This window comes from Colossoma macropomum, unplaced genomic scaffold, assembly GCF_904425465.1.
Source record: "Colossoma macropomum unplaced genomic scaffold, Colossoma_macropomum, whole genome shotgun sequence".
In the NCBI taxonomy this organism is placed as follows: Eukaryota; Metazoa; Chordata; class Actinopteri; order Characiformes; family Serrasalmidae; genus Colossoma; species Colossoma macropomum.
In genome coordinates this window covers 15,103,225-15,119,729 of record NW_023494796.1, presented here as the reverse complement: position 1 = coordinate 15,119,729, position 16,505 = coordinate 15,103,225, and the positions used below count along the sequence as shown (strand labels likewise).

At 40.3% G+C, this 16,505-nt stretch overlaps 1 protein-coding gene across 2 annotated transcripts in view; it reads left to right on the top strand.

Moving 5' to 3' along the window:
* uba6 (ubiquitin like modifier activating enzyme 6) overlaps positions 1 to 16,215 on the top strand; it is a 42,988-nt gene extending 26,773 nt beyond the window's left edge. For both annotated transcript variants that reach the window (XM_036582909.1, XM_036582910.1), the window contains exons 19-33: positions 851 to 1,032; positions 1,847 to 1,952; positions 2,148 to 2,237; positions 4,095 to 4,175; positions 5,142 to 5,270; positions 7,670 to 7,721; positions 7,880 to 7,943; positions 8,999 to 9,068; positions 9,207 to 9,278; positions 9,759 to 9,882; positions 10,779 to 10,972; positions 11,344 to 11,471; positions 11,999 to 12,086; positions 14,038 to 14,132; positions 14,696 to 16,215. In XM_036582909.1, the coding sequence (XP_036438802.1) occupies positions 851 to 1,032; positions 1,847 to 1,952; positions 2,148 to 2,237; positions 4,095 to 4,175; positions 5,142 to 5,270; positions 7,670 to 7,721; positions 7,880 to 7,943; positions 8,999 to 9,068; positions 9,207 to 9,278; positions 9,759 to 9,882; positions 10,779 to 10,972; positions 11,344 to 11,471; positions 11,999 to 12,086; positions 14,038 to 14,132; positions 14,696 to 14,846 (1,626 nt within the window). In that variant the 3' untranslated portion in view covers positions 14,847 to 16,215. The remainder of the gene's footprint in view (positions 1 to 850; positions 1,033 to 1,846; positions 1,953 to 2,147; positions 2,238 to 4,094; positions 4,176 to 5,141; positions 5,271 to 7,669; positions 7,722 to 7,879; positions 7,944 to 8,998; positions 9,069 to 9,206; positions 9,279 to 9,758; positions 9,883 to 10,778; positions 10,973 to 11,343; positions 11,472 to 11,998; positions 12,087 to 14,037; positions 14,133 to 14,695) is intronic.
* Positions 16,216 to 16,505: the final 290 nt, after the last annotated feature.

The window sequence follows — 16,505 nt, the reverse complement described above, 5'->3', positions numbered from 1 at the left end:
GTTTTCCACACTGAATTTAATGCTACCTATGCCAAGTCCAGCCTAAAAACTGAGATTTGAAGCTCGTAAAAGCCTTTCATGTAACATTCTTTACTTTTTTTACAGCAGTGTCTTAAACTGCTAAAATTTCCTAAAACTTTGAGTATGTTTTGCCTGAATAATGATTTGACAGTTTTCTCTTCCAAATGATTCTTAAAAGCACATACTGAAGCTCTTTGGCTCTGCAGTCACTGCTTTACTAAAGCTACTCATGTGCACTCTGGCTTTTGAGGTATATAGATGCGCCTGGCAGGAATATCAGAGTTGTCCTTTTATGTGCTGTAGGTTATGCTCAAAATCATACAATTCTCAAACAACCTGGATGTACTCAGGAAACAGGAATTTTGCAGTATTTCAGCTCATCCCACCAGCTGAAAGTGAACATGTGCTTTGCAGACAGTGAAAAAACATACTGATTTGTTTTATTTTCTCTAAGCAATTACTTATTATGATGATATATTGTCAATTGTTAATTATAGAACTACACTTGTGTTCATTTGCTTGAAAATAACTCGCTAAATTGGCCCGCCCCACCAGTGCAGCATGTCTGTAGACTGCCGTAATTAGTGCTTTTTTTAGTAAATCTGCCCCTTAAATTTGGTTGGAGACTCAATTGCTAGATGGTCCAAACTTGCATTTGTTACTGCAACTATTACTATTATTATTACTATTACTATTACTTATACTACTATTATCATTACTATTATTATTGTAGTGGCTGTAAATTTCTTTTTTCTCTCTCTGTTGTCATCTATCTGTCTGTCAGACTTAATGGGAAAATGTGTATCTCCCTTTTTCTTTGTCTGTGTAGAAGCCGAAGAGCCTCACAGCGGCTCAGGCTACATTAGACATAAATTCAGAGCTGCAGATAGATGCGCAGCTGAACAAAGTGTGTCCTGCCACAGAGGACATGTACAACGATGCCTTCTACTCACGCCTCAACCTGGTGGTCACTGCGCTGGATAACGTGGAGGCCAGGAGATACGTGGACAGGTAAGAGACTGACCTCTGGGCTCATTTTTATTGTGTGCACTAACATTACCCTTCACTTACCCTTTACCCTTTACCCTTCACTGGAACTAAGGGGTCCAAACCCTGTAAAACAGCCTCAGACCATTATCCCTCCTCCACTACACTTTAGTGCTGGTAGGTAGAGTTCTCCTGGCAGTTGCCAAATACAGATTCGTCCGTCAGACTACCAGATAGTGAAGCGTGATTCATCACTCCAGAGTCCAGTGGTGGCATGCTTTGCACCACTTCAGCCGACACTTGGCATTGCTCATAGTCATCTTAGGCTTTTGCGCAGCCGTTTTCCATGGAAACCCATTTATCGAAGCTCCTGATACACAGTTCTTGTGCTGATGTTGCTTCCAGAGGCAGTTTGGAAATCAAAGATGGAAAAGGTGGCATCCTACGACAGTGCCACATTTAAAGTCCCTGATCTCTACTGCCTATGTTTGTCTATGGAGATTGCATGGCGATGTGAACACCTGTAGCAGTTAGTTTGGCTGAAATGCCCAAACTCAATTAGAAAGGGCATCCACGTACTTTTGTCCGTATATTGTACTTTCATGTAAGAATGGTTTGTACTTTTGCATCTCCTGCATAATAAATTGATGTTGGCGTTGTAGAAAAGCAGCGGTAGAATTTTATCCTTATTGCTCAAGAATGGAGACATTTATTTGCAATAGATGTAGTATAAAGAAAAACATCACCATGTGGAAAACTTATCTTTGGATCTTTAAAATTACTGTGCCGGATTGTCAAGTGTTAGTGGTTCCTAATTGGTTGCTTTGTGATTTCACAGTCGAAGTGTGTCCAATCAGAAAGCTTTACTTGACTCGGGTACCATGGGGACGAAAGGTCACACGGAGATCATCGTGCCATATCTGACCGAGTCCTACAACAGCCATGTGAGTTTGTCTGTTGCATACGTGTATCTACAAATAATTTAAATAATAATTTAAATATAAATAATATCAATAAAATCCCTCAGTTTAGGCCGATATTATCAACCAGCTGATAGATCAGTTGGACTCTAGTTTCTAGACCCTGTGGATTGTGTGCATGTATGCATTTTAAAGCCATGTGAATATTTTATCCTATAGAGAGATCCACCTGAGGAGGAGATTCCCTTCTGCACTCTTAAGTCTTTCCCTGCTGTGATTGAGCATACCATACAGTGGGCCAGGGACAAGGTCAGTCCCACACACACACTGTAGCCTTACTCCATATCCACACAGAAGTTGATGCCTCTAGATTCTATTAGGAGCACATTATGCTTTACTATGTAAAACGTAGGTCATATGCTTGAGCAACATTTTAAAAAGTATAAAAATCAAAGTCTCTATGTTCGTGTGAGTATTGTGGCTCAGTCTCCACTAAGGCTGTGATCAAAATATCAATACAGCAGTATATAAACATGGGGGCAATTCACATTTCAATACAGTGATTTAGAAATCTACTTTTACGCAGGGCGTGTGCGCATGAGTGAAACTGGCACTGCATTCAAATCTGAGGCTGCATTATTTTTAACATCCATTGCATACAGACCTCTGCTCCAACGGAGGGTTTTTGCTCTTTATTTGCGTGAAAGGCAGTGGGGGGAAGTCATTTCTCTCTGGTATCTTTTGCATGCTGCGCATTACAGAGCAGCTGAGCACAGAAGGAGGTAAATTAATTTATCATGGGCCATTATGTGCGCAAATGAAGTGATTATTCTTTATTTTTTGTTAAGTACAAATGATTAATACATATATACACTTGCATAAGGAAGCAGAAAGTCAAAGGAAAATAAGTGAAAAAACAGGAGTTTCCAAAACTGGAGGTAAAAAAAATGGAGCTCCTAACAACTGTGAACGACCTGGTAGACCAACAAAACTGTCCCCATCAGATAAACAGCACTTAAAGTTTTCATCTTTTAGAGAGAGGAGAAAATCAAGCTCCACTCTTGATTCAGATCTGACAGCCGTCCTTCCCCTCAACAGAAGACAACTCAACACTATGAGTCTGAAAGGATGTGCAGCTGTTAAGAAGCTGTTACTGAAAAAAAAATAATAGACAAAAAAGAAGAAAATTCTCAAATCAAAACAAAGAAGCTGCTGGTGTTTTAAGAACATCGGCCTGACCACCCCAGAGTCCAGATATCAGCATCGCTAAATGTGTTTGTGTGGATCATGAGAAGCAGAAAATACAACCAACTTCCAAGACTGAATTATGGAAAATAATCATGCAGATTTCTTTACTTTTTATACACTTTGTGTAATTTTCTGTTAAATGCGCCCCCCCCACCTTCCTTTGTGTTGCAGCATCCTGGGTGAATGATGTTGCTGTGATATTTGTGTTCTGTGGCACGTGTTTGTGAGAAATTGTTATTCACTGTTAAGTACACAGAACCAGACCCTCTCCCATACTGAATACCGCCTGTGCTGCTGCCTTTGTGATTAAAAAAAAAGTAAAATCTGCTGCCTCATGAACTTTAAGCAGCACTTCAGAGTGAACCACACATATTATACTATATAGTCCTTAGTTCCAGAATTATTTATGTATTCACTATTACTGTTTCTTTTTGTAACAAAAAGATGAGTAAAATGTGAGTTTATCATTTTACCCAAACCGTATTTTTGATTTGTCATTCATTTCTAAAACTATTTTACAGTAAAAATGGAAGAAAAAAAGTACTGTACATCTGGCTCATGGTGTCATCATATCGTGGCATGTTGCTGCCAACACTGAGCTCTAGACTCCACACTGAGCCACAATACTCACATGAACTCATATGAACTCACATGCACTGTAATCTGATCCCTTTCACTTTGGCTTTCAGACATTTTTTTCTTCTCTGAACCAGACAAACATTGACCGTGACTGAAAATAGATTGTGAACCACCTTATTCACCCAGTGAATAAACATATGCAGGGATTATTTTTCATGATACCATATCAAATATTAGTATATAGGGTAAATACTACATACTAAAGTTCAGTGTAGGATCAATGTAGGTTTAATTACATGAAGTTAATTTAAATTTCTTTCTCATCCTCTTTGTGTTTAGTTTGAAAGTGCCTTCTCACACAAGCCCTCCATGTTCAACACGTTCTGGCAGAACCATCTGTCAGCTGAAGATGTATTACAGGTAAGAGAGAGCATATGTGTGTGTGTCTGTTTGTGTCATCTGAGTCATAGGTGCATTTGAGTTCAGATGGGAGTGACAGAGTTCAGAGAGTGCTTTAGAGTGCATGGAAGTGCATTTGAGTTCTTTGAGTGCAGGGCGATTCGTCAGAGTGCGCGAGAGTTCGTAAGGGAGAGAGCACAGTGAGTGCGTGTGAGGTCAGTAGAGTTTATGAGGGGGAATATGAGTTCATTACGGTTCACGAGAGGTTGGCACGGCCTGGTGCAGAATCTACAGACAGGTGTCTGGCGCCTCTACAATACGGAGTATTGCTGTAAGAGTGACTTATCATGTATTGGCTTTGCTATTTTTCTTTCTGCCTTCTTATTCTAACTATGCGTAGGTGGGTATATGTTTGGCTGCATTGTGTGGTTGGTTGTTTCTTTGTGTCTATGTGACCGTTTTGATATGTTTGCAGTACAAAAATGTCCAGACTTTTAAGAAAAATCAGAGTAAAGCAGAGCTATCCTTTTGTGAAATGCTTTTACAAATGTTTCTTTTTGCTTACAAGCCTTTCTTTTTATGTTCCTTTTTGGTTACTTAGGTTAGATTAGTAATATTAGAATTAGGATAATTCTGTGTGTGTGTATGTGTGTGTATATATATATATATATATATATATATATATATATATATATATATATATATATATATATAATGCAATTAGAACATATTACAAATATAGATACTTGCATTTGTGTAATAGTGTATACAGTGTATATAGTGTATAGTGTATATAACACATAGGAGAATATGGAACATATCATTAAATAAAGCTACTTACACATACGTACATATATACAACACATATGGGACGGTATATAAATGACATGTATGTATGACCCTGATGTGCTGTCATTCGTATTAAAAACAAATGTGTGTGTGTGTATGTGTGTCTCTCTCTCTCTCATTCTCTCTCTCTCTATGTAGAGGATGAAGCTGGGAGAGAGTATGGAGGGGGCCTTTCAGGTCATTAAGCTATTGAGTCATAGACCCACACACTGGGAGCACTGCCTGGCCCTTGCCCGCCTCAAATTCGACAAATACTTCAAGAGAAAGGTACTGTTACCACAGCAGTTCCCATATTAATCCTGAAATCCTTGAGACTCTGGAAGCCTCTGTGGAAATGAATCCTAAAGCAGTGCTGAAGGAAGGGATGGGCAGTAGAGTAAAATCATAACATCATGATACTTGAGGATGTTTCAGAAACATCATCATCATCATCATCATTAACCGCTTAGTCCAGATAGGGTCGTGGTAGCAGTTGGGAGAGCAGAGAATCCCAGACGACCCTGTCCCCCGCAACTTCCTCCAGCTCATTCCCGGGGACCCCAAGCTGCTCCCAGGGCCAACTTGGCGATATAATCCATCCAGCCGGCCCTAGGACGACCCCGGGGTCTTGTCCCGGTAGGCCGTGCCTGGTACACCCCCACCGGGAGGCATCCAGGGGGCATCCAGATCAGATGCCCGAACCACCTCAACTGGCTCCTCTCAATGCGGAGGAGTAGTGGCTCTACTCTGAGCTCCTCCCGGATGACCGAGCTCCTCACCCTCACTCAAGTAGAGTGTAGCCCGCCACCCTGCGAAGAAAGCTCATTTCCGCCGCTTGTATTTGCAATCTCATTCTTTCGGTCATTACCGACATCTCATGACCATAGGTGAGGGTCGGGATGTAGACCGACCGGTAAACAGAGAGCTTCGTCTTATGGCTCAGCTCCCTCTTCACCACTACAGTCCAGGACAGTGACCACATTACTGCAGTCACCTGTCCCAGCCTGCGGTCGATCTCACAATCCCTCTTCCCATCACTCGTGAACAAGACAACGAGATACTTAAACTCCTCCACCTGGGGCAAGTCCTTTCCCCCTACCTGGAGTGGGCATGCTATCCTTTTCCAGGCTAGGAAAATGGACTCACGCTCAGCTGCAACCCGCTCCTTTGAGCGAGATGCCACTCTCCGGCCTCCACACATAATGCCCTTCTGACCTTGGCTACGCCTTGACACCCTGTCCATGAATATCAAAAATAACAAGGCACAACCCTGGCGGAGTCCAACGCTAACACTGAAAGAGCCTGACATAATGTTGAGTAAAAAAAAAACGCCTTTCTTAAAAATAGGGACCACCACCCCAGTCTGCTGGTCCAAGGGTACTGTTCCCGAGGTCCATGCAGTATTGCAGAGGCGTGTCAGCCATGACAGCCCCACAATATCCAGAGCCTTGGCATCTCCGGACGAATCTCATCCACCCCCGGCTCCTTGCCACTGAAGAGCTTGCCAACAACCTCAGTGACCTCCACCAGGGAAATGGAGCTTGACACGCCAGAAGCCTCTGGCCCTGACTCCCGTGAGGGTCAAAGTGCTCCTTCTACCGACCAGCAATATCCTCATTTGAAGTCAGAGTTTCTCCACCCCTGCCAAATACAGCTTGGGTGAAGCCACCCCAACCGCTCCTGAGTCGCCGAACAGTTGTCCAGAAACTCCTTGAGGCTGACTGAAAGACTTTTTCCAAGGCCTCACCAAACTCCACCCTGGATTGCTTCCGCCACCATTGCCACTGCCACCTTTTTTGCCTGTCGGTACCTATCTGCTGAGTTGGGAGTCCTTCGGGCCATCCAGTCCCTAAAGGCCACTTTCTTCAGCTTGACAGCCTCCCTCACCACTGGTGTCTGCCAGGGGGTTCTTGGGTTACTGCCCTGACAGGCACCCACAAGCTTTTGGCCACAGCTACGCCTGGCATGTTCCACAATGGAGGTTTTGAACAGGGTCCATTCAGACCCCATGTCCCCTACCTCCTCCGGGACATGAGAAAAGCTCTCCCGAGGTGGGAGTTTAAATTATTCCGAACCGGGGCCTCCGACAGTCATTCCCAGCACACCCTCACTACTGGGCCTACTGGGTCTGGCCCTCAGTCTTCCCTGCCATCTGATCCAACTTACCACCAGATGGTGATCAGTTGACAGCTCACCACCTCTCTTCACCCGAGTGTCCAGAACATATCGTCCCAAGTCGGATGAAACGACAACAAAGTCGATCATTGACCATTGACCACTGACCCAATGAGCTCTGGTACCATGTACACTTATGGACATTCTTGTGTTCGAACTTGGTGTTCGTTATGGACAGTCCATGCCTAGCACAGAAGTCCAATAACAATTCACCATTCGAGTTTAGATCGGGCAGGCCGTTCTTCCCAATCACGCCTCTCCAGGTCTCCCAGTCATGGCCAGCATGAGCATTGAAGTCTCCCAGTATGGCTATGGAGTCTATATATATATATACATGATTCTATGGTAAATGAGTTTAAAATGGTGTTAATAATGTAACAGTGAGTAAAACACTACTTCACCACATGGCAAGTAATTACATACTTATGTGTGTTAATAACATGGCAATAACTTTGCATTAAGTATACTGTACCATGGTGATAATATGGTAATGATTTGTTTTTGTTCATCAGGCGCTACAACTACTGCACTCATTTCCACTGGATACACGACTAAAAGATGGCTGTAAGTCTCTCTCGCTCTCTCACCGTCTTGCTTTGTAGTAGATTTGCAGTAGATCAGGAGATGCATTCAATACTCCTGACTTAAATCTGACAGTCCACACCTACCCACTTTCTCTTTGCCTAATGATTGATTGTTTGATTGGTTGATGTCTTTTTCAGCTCTATTCTGGCAGTCTCCCAAAAGACCTCCATCTCCTTTAGAGTTTGATGTCAAAGACTCACTGTGAGTAAAAGCATGTCAAGTTTAAACAATTTAAACTGGTCTTAATCTCTCACACAAGCAGACAGCAGTACACAAACAGAGTATTTAATTTGGAATAGCTGTACTTTGAACTTGGACAGTAGTATTGGATTGAATTTCATTGTGTTGGGAATTTACACAATCAAATCAGTGGTGTTTTGTATGAGGGAGGCATTTTCTTTTACCTGTTATGTCTGATGAATATTAATATCTGATGAAGTTGTCAGGTTTAATGCTGAAAAGACAAAGGAAGATGAGTAACCAGTGAGATTGAGATTTAACTGTATAGATGAATGTGAGCTCACTATTTGGTGGGCAACTGGTCACAGTTGCCATTTTTATTTACATGTTTATAACTAAGGATGCCTCGATACAGACTGAGCACATGTATGAGTATGTGTGTTTTAGTACTTGCCGATACAGTCTGATACCATACTGAGGAATCTACTTAGAATGAAGTGGTTGTTAGTGTAAATGGGTGCAATGCACTTTAACAGTTAAATCAGTCAAATCTAATGGATTTTAAATGATGAGCATAAGGCTAGCTATGCCAAATTAGATGTGTGTGACTGCCGCACTGTTAGCTAACGCTTTGCTGAGTGAGCAGACTCTCGTTCACTGCCAGCTTGAGTCATTTGTTCATTAGCACCGTGTACTCTCGGCTTACGTCACATGGTATCAGGTGGTATCGGATGTTGGTATTGATGCCTTTTTATGAGCGTAAGTACAAGTGAATGAGCACAGTATCGGGCTGATACCCAATACCAGTATTGGCATCAATGCATCCCTAGTTATGACTTTTTATTAATAATTTTAAAGTGTTCATGAACTAATTAAAAACCATTAATAAACTAATTTTAAAACTATTCATAATAATCATAATTCATAAATGCTTTGTAGGGGTGGTCTAATTGTTAAGAGGTTATTATTATTTAATTCTAACTCAAATTCAAACTTTTGATCTGTAATTTATAGTATTTTTTTTGTCTTGTTTTCATGTTTGAGTGAGAAATTTGTTTCTGTCTGGTCTCTTTTAGGCACTTTGGTTTCGTGGTCAGCACAGCTCGACTGTTTGCAGAAATTTACAACGTGCCGTATTCAGAAAAGGTATCGTTAGAAAAATATACTCCTCCTATTAAAAAGATTTGAAGCTTAGTTTAATATGACATTCCTTAAAGGTTGTTTTGTGTGTTCTTGATTGCATGGCTGCTTTTCCAGTGTCTGTCTTTGTTGTTTCAACAATAGAATCTCTGTTACGATGCTGTATCCGGTGTTTTAGCGGAAGTGAAAATTCCAGAATACAAACCAGCAGAGAAGGTAACGTTACTTCTTACCATAGCTGCAACAGTCATGCATCACAATCTGTCAATCCCTTTACTGAGTGACGTTCAGGGATGGCACAATACCACTTTTCCTTCGCGTAAGATGTCTGTCTTAAAACTATCATGCTCAAACTGCTCAAACACTCTACCATGAAAAATAGCCAACAACATGACTTAAACAGATTATTTTTATGTTCTTATGTCAACGTTAGGCTATGGTTACTGTTGTTTTCTTATTTTACTTTGTATATTTGGGTCGCAATTTCTTACCAAATCTGGTTAAAAAAAATCAAATTCCATTTTTCCAGTATTCAGTCCAGCATTTTCTGTTGGATCACTGAAACTTGGTTTAGGATCAGTGCTATCTTTAGTGATATTCATCCAAAGAATTATGTAAAACTATAATCAGCATACAAACAGAAATCCAGTCTAATGTGCAGTAATAAGTCTGTGTTTGTGTTTGTGTATGTGTTAGCATATAGAGACAGATGAGACGGCCAAGAAGCCTGATCAGATGAAGCTGACAGTGAGCAGTGAGGAGGAGAGAGAAGCCATATCACAGCTAGAGGACGTCATCACCTCTGGCTTCATCAAACCAGGTACACCCCATACAACACTGAACTTTTGAACTTGTTGAATGAATTGATATCCTACATTAATACTACATTTATTGTACCTAATACAGATGAGATTGCTCTGTAAACACGGCTCTTAAGCTGCGCTGTTTGAAAATGCTCTGTGCCGCAGGAAGATGTCCTCACTGTACAAAAAGCCACCTATATTGTACAGCACACATTTCACAACAGCCTCAAACTACAGCAGCGGTTTCAGACAAAACAGCTTTGTGTAGTTGGGCAGTATAACGGTAATGAGGTATACTGCGATATTTTAAAATGGTGCGGGTATTTAAAAATGATGACAGTATTTCAAAGTTATAACATGTCCTTTCTGTTCCACGTCTGAATGGCTAAATAAACACATTCTTGAGAGGTGTCACTGATTGGTGGTGTGGGAGCTCATTGATAGGTGGTGCTGATAGAGAAAGAGGGGAAAAATCTGAGCCAGGAGAAAACTAAGCATGATAGTGTCTCAGTGACTGCCAAGAGCTACACACACCACCGAACAGTTCGATGTCTGTCACTCTAACACCAGTCACTCGACTCTGCACTTTCAGTTATAATGTATACTGCAGTAATATTTGGAGATGGTTTGAAGGTATTTAAAAAAGGGATACCACCCAACCATATAGGTTTAGGTCTGGAGAAATACATGAATAAAATTAGCACATCATACATCAGGCAAAATGGGCCGTTTCAGATGGCCTCAGATGAAATGTCTTCAGAAAAGACATCTTTTCACTAAGATTAAGCCTCAACTCCCAAGCTATCATTGTGTTTGTGATTTTCACAAGTTTACTTGTGTATTTATTTACTGTTTTACTTTTAAAGAACTGGTTGGATTTTTTGAGCAGTGAAGACGCTTGTGTTCTTTGCAGAGAGCTTGCGTATGGCACCGCTGATCTTCGAGAAGGATGACGACTCGAACGGTCACATGGACTTTGTGGAGACAGCTTCAGCACTCCGGGCGCGCGTGTACTCCATCGAGGCTGCCGACCGCCTTCAGACCAAACGCATCGCTGGCAAAATCATCCCTGCCATTGCTACTGCAACTGCTGCTGTTGCTGGCCTGGTGAGATTTTCTATGGTTGTGAGGAAGGTAGAGCTGCATATAATAAGCATAATATAATAAGCATACTGTAAGTATAATAAGTATAATAAGCATACTGTATGGTACTGTATGATACACTGTATGATACTGTAATATTTTTGAAAGATATACTTGATCTAAATTAAAGTATAATATGATCAGATGATTTACAACCTGAGTCAGTCTTTCTTCAGCAATATTTTTAGCTGGAGCTTGCGTTAGCTAAAATAAATTAGCTCAGTAGCAAATTTGAAAAGGATGTAAGATCTTTCAGGTAGAATTTCAGGTAGGTCTGATTTGACTTGATTGGAGATTTATGTGGCATCTGTTTGATTTTGTTTTGATGTGTGCAGGTGGCGTTGGAGTTGATTAAAGTCGTTGGAGGTTATGGCTTTGAGTCATTTAAAAACTGCTTCTTCAACCTGGCCATTCCTGTTGTGGTTCTAACAGAGACGGCACATGTTAAGAGGATTCAGATCAGGTACATAAGACAAACACACACACACACACACACACTGCACAGTGCATTGTTTGTTAATCTTTGGCAGTACTGATAGTGAAGTGGGCTGCAATATACTAATAATAAGGAAATGCTAACAAATGCTAATATATGAACTGTATAAAGTGTTTTCAGCCGTTTTTTGAAAGTAGTTACAGTAGTTGCCTGATGGAGCGTTCCAAATCTCTGGTGCATAATAACAGAAGGCCAGTTTTTTAGGCCAGCATTAATAAACCAGCACTTGATGACCTCAAGATGTGATTTGGAACATGGAGAACTGTGTAAAAGTTCCCATCCTGCATTTATTTTCCAGTCAAAACAGCTGTTAAGTTATTCCTTTTTGCAGAAGATATTTCTGAGTCCTGACCAGTTACAGCTTCAGAGGAGTATTTATGTGGGTATTTCGATGAGTGAAGGCCAGTGGGTTTTAATAGATTGCAGTCACAATTACTATGTGTAACAATAAGTATAATCTCTCTTGCTTGTTCTCCCCCTCCCATCTCTCTCAGAGATGATATCTCATTCTCTATCTGGGATCGGTGGTCAATCACTGGTCATGAGGACTTCACTTTGTCTGACTTCATCAATGCTGTCAGGGTAAGATGCAACGTAACAACATTAATCATGGCAAATGCTTGTTGGCAGTGGGGAAAATAAACAGTTATTTGCTTTTCAGGTTAGCTCTAGCTTTTATGTCAGGGAGATCTGAGTGCAAAACATATAAAATTTGGTAAAAAATACACTTATAAATTAACGCTTTAAATTAAAAGGGACCTGTATGTGAGAAACCAATTCCTGAACTATTACAAATTCATTCCACAGTAGTTACCTAGTAATTAATACAAGTTACTGCATAACATAACGTGGAGTATATTGTGATAACAGTAGCAACATGCTAAGTATTATACAAACCTCAATTCCAAAAAAGCTGAGATACTATGTGAGATGCTAATCAAAACCGAAAGCAGTGATTAGTAAATTCTATTTGACCTGAACTAATTTGAAAACAGTACAAAAAGTACAATATAATGAACTTTTTATTTTTGTAAATATATACTCATTGCAATTTTGATGCATGCAAGGTGTTCCAAAAAAGGCTGAGACCCATGCATGTTTACCTCTAACATCACTTTTTCTCTCAACCACATTTAATAATCATTTGAGGACTCAAGACACTGATTGTTCCACCTTGGAAAGCAGAACTTTTAGTCCTCCTTCTGTTACACAAGTGTTGAAGACTGTGTTTTGCATAATGCACCACACATTTTCAATGAGACAGGTCTGGACTGTAGACAGGCCAGTCTAGCATCTGCACTCTCTGATTACGCAGCCGCGCTCTTGTAACACGTGTAGAATGTAGCTCAGGTCAGCATGTTGAAATAAGTATGGACGTGCTTGAAAAAGACTTTCGTCAAAAAGGCATCAAATGTTGTCTGGATAGTCTTTTACATCTTTGGCTCAGAGAACACAAAGTCCATTATTTTCATAAACAGTCTAAAAGTTTGAATTGTCAGACCACAGTACACAGTTGACCTATGGCTTCTGCTGTGCATAGTGCAGTATTAACCTGTATTTGTGGATCAGCGATGAGCCGTTATTTATGACAGCAGTTTTCAAAGTGCCCATGTGCTGAAATCTAGTTGTGAGTTTCAGTTTTGCCATTTATGCACAGAAATTTCTCCTGATTCCCTGAATCTTTTGATGACCTGCATTGTTGAGTTTTAATTTTTTGGATTATCCATTTGTTTAATGCTCCTTTTACATCCAAGCGTGATTGCATCACTTTTTAAAAAACGTTTTTGATTTCATATCTTTCCTAATCTTTATTTGCCCCGTTCCAACCTTTTTGGAACATGTTGCTGGCATCAATTTCAGAGTGACAGTGTAAATGGATTAAATTGATAAGGTAAAACATTGAATGTCTTATGATCGTGTTCTTGTGTAAACACATGCCAGAGTTGATTTCCAAATCAGCTCAGCCTTTATTTGCTGATTTGATCAGATTTCATTTGTTGTTTTAGTTGCTGACATTTACTTACTGCTAACTCTTATTGGTACTGATTGGCAGATCTGACGTCACCAAATGTAGCCCTGCATGGAGAAAAAAGTGAATTTCAAAAATCTCAGTAGAAAAGACCAACATTGTTTTTTTTCTCTCCAAATTCACAGTAAAACATCACAAAAACTACTAGGTGCTACTACTTACTCTGACACTTTATAGGTTTACTAATTAACTGATAAGTGGGAAGCTTTTGAAAGAAGAAGGAAGTGTAGTCGTGTCTAGAATGATGACCACAGTTGTAGATGATCCTGAAATGACCTAGAAAGCTGAATATCATTGAGATTGAAATAAATCATTGAGTGAAATTATACTGAAATTAACATCCAGAATATCTGGAATAAGTAGTGATCTACAGCTGATAGACTTCCATTATCAGTAATCTGTAGTGGAGAGCTCTGTGTGATGGTGTTGGTTCTGATCTGATCAGTGCTTTGAGCTGAGAAGGGTTGTTGTGGTGATTAAGTTTGTATGCATGCTTGTTTTCAGGAAAAGTACGGTATTGAACCCACCATGGTAGTTCATGGAGTGAAGATGCTCTACGTTCCTGTCATGCCGGGACACAGCAAGAGACTCAAACTGACGTAAGACAGCTACGTTTATAGACACACATACATACTTTTACTCATATTCAGAACTGATCGATCACAGTTTAAACAAATTACAGAAGTGTGTTTGTCATAACGAGGACAGTTTTTATACTAACCCTCACTATTTTCTCTCAGTTCATTATGGCATTACTATAATTAGTTATACTACTGCCAAAACACTGAAATTAGGGCTGTCAGTATCGATTATATTAATAATAGTCATCTACTAGATTATTTTGAAGACCTTTAAAAAAACTTTTTGAATCTGAACCTTTAAAATACTTCCTTAAAAACAATATAAAAACACTATTTGTGTATATAAATGGGTGTCCAACATTTATGGCTGTTTGTTACAGTAAGAGCAACCACTGCGATGATCATGCAGAGTGGTCTTCATTGTAAAGAACCGTATTGACTCAGTATGTTTCTCTAGAATGGAGCATTTTGCATCAAACCATGTTTTATATATATATAGTGAGCTTAATGGAGGACGACCACAGGATGGCTTGTGTTTCAAATTTAAATCTTTCTTTCTCTCTCTCTCTCTTTCTCTCCAGCATGCAGAAGCTGATTAAACCCTCAGTGGACAGAAAGTACGTCGACCTCACTGTGTCTTTTGCTCCAGAAGCAGACGGGGACGAGGATCTGCCCGGCCCTCCAGTGCGCTACTACTTCAGCCGCGAGGCGGAGAGTAGCGAGAGGGCCTGACTCACCCACCCACACCCATATTACACCCCCTTCCCCTGAATCCTGCCCTGTGGACCACTAGTGGAGTAGCACTTGATCAGACTTGATGTACATAGTACATTTTTTTGTTTTCTACGGGTTTGTTATTTTATTGCATAGCTTTGTCTGTGCTGATGCCTTAAGAAACAAATATTGTGCTTCAATGTGATAATATTAATAATATGATGAATATAAGATTATCAATCAAGAGTAAACAGACGACGAAAAACAGTGTTTACACTCAACTTAAGGCTTATGATGCCTACTATTTTATTCTGAGAGGAGGCAGAGAGGGAAAACATGAGAAATGGACAGTTTGTGGGGTAGAATACAAGGAATAACGGATGCAACAGTAAAATGGGTTGACTGAATACTTTGTAATGCCAGCTGGAAGGAAATGAATGAAAAGAGAATGAGGCTGAATTCACTGGTCACTGCAGTCTACACACAACTCCGAAAATCTTTACGTGAAAAGTTACGTTAAAGTCAGAAGTTCGTCAGAATTACGATTCGGCTCTGTGTACTGCTTGTTTTGGACTGTGGGGGTTCTAACACTAACACTGAAAGGATTAGTTTATTTCTGTCGACTTGAGGCCAGTGTTCTGCTTAAGAGAAAAATATAACCAATATATGACATAAAAATGACACATTTCTCCCTCTGCATTGCAGCTACGTTTAGCATACTGAACAGTAATCTCAAAGCCAACTCCTCCAACTCTGAGACTGGTCATAAAAGTGTTTGGAATATGGTCATGTAGCTTTTGTTTTAGTTGGTCAGTTAGAAGGACAGATGCATTCTCATGGTTGCCACATGGGGGGAGCTGTGGTTAATACAACCCTGCAAGACTCATTAATACTCATTAGCATTAGCACTCATCTCGGACATTTGCTAACGTAGGTATCATACGAGTAGGCTTGTATAAACATGACCACTGCCACACTGTTAATGCTGTCCATTCTCAGTACAACAATCAGGTTCCTTCTGCTCAGTTGGTTTGGAGGTCACTGTACTTGTTGCTGTACTGCAGTGAATCCTAGCTGAATAGCTGCATTATCAAGGCCAAGTTACCCTAAATTTTGAGCTTGCGATGATAAGTAGCCCCAACAAAATCGAAGAGAGAAGTGATCTCATGGGGGTGTGTTTTCTTTTGCTCCCTTTAAAAATGGCCAACGTTCCTTTGCACAGAACTCTTTCTGATGATGTCCTCTGTATTCGTGACTAAATGATGTCAAACTTCACAGCAAAATACCAGCGATAGTCTAGTGAAGCGGTATGATCTTCTTACGCATCATTACTGTGACTGGGGTATTCCTTTTGAAGGTCCAATAAAATTCACCTTTCAAAACCGTGTCACAGTGTGGTGTGGCAAGTGATTGGAATGTGTAACTGCTGAATATTCTTAACAACATCAAGTTGATATCTGAGTAGTTTTGATTTGTTTCCTTCGCTATAATGTGACATTCTTCATGGTACTGACACCACGAATGTCGCAAAGAAATAAGGCAAGTTTATTTATGCAGCACCTTTCATACACTGCTGTCTTTCAGAGTACTTTACAAATGAGAAAATACAGTTGTTTAAAAAAAGTAAAGCCGAACAGAAATTAAAAACATGATTAAAACAATAGATTTAAAAGAGAA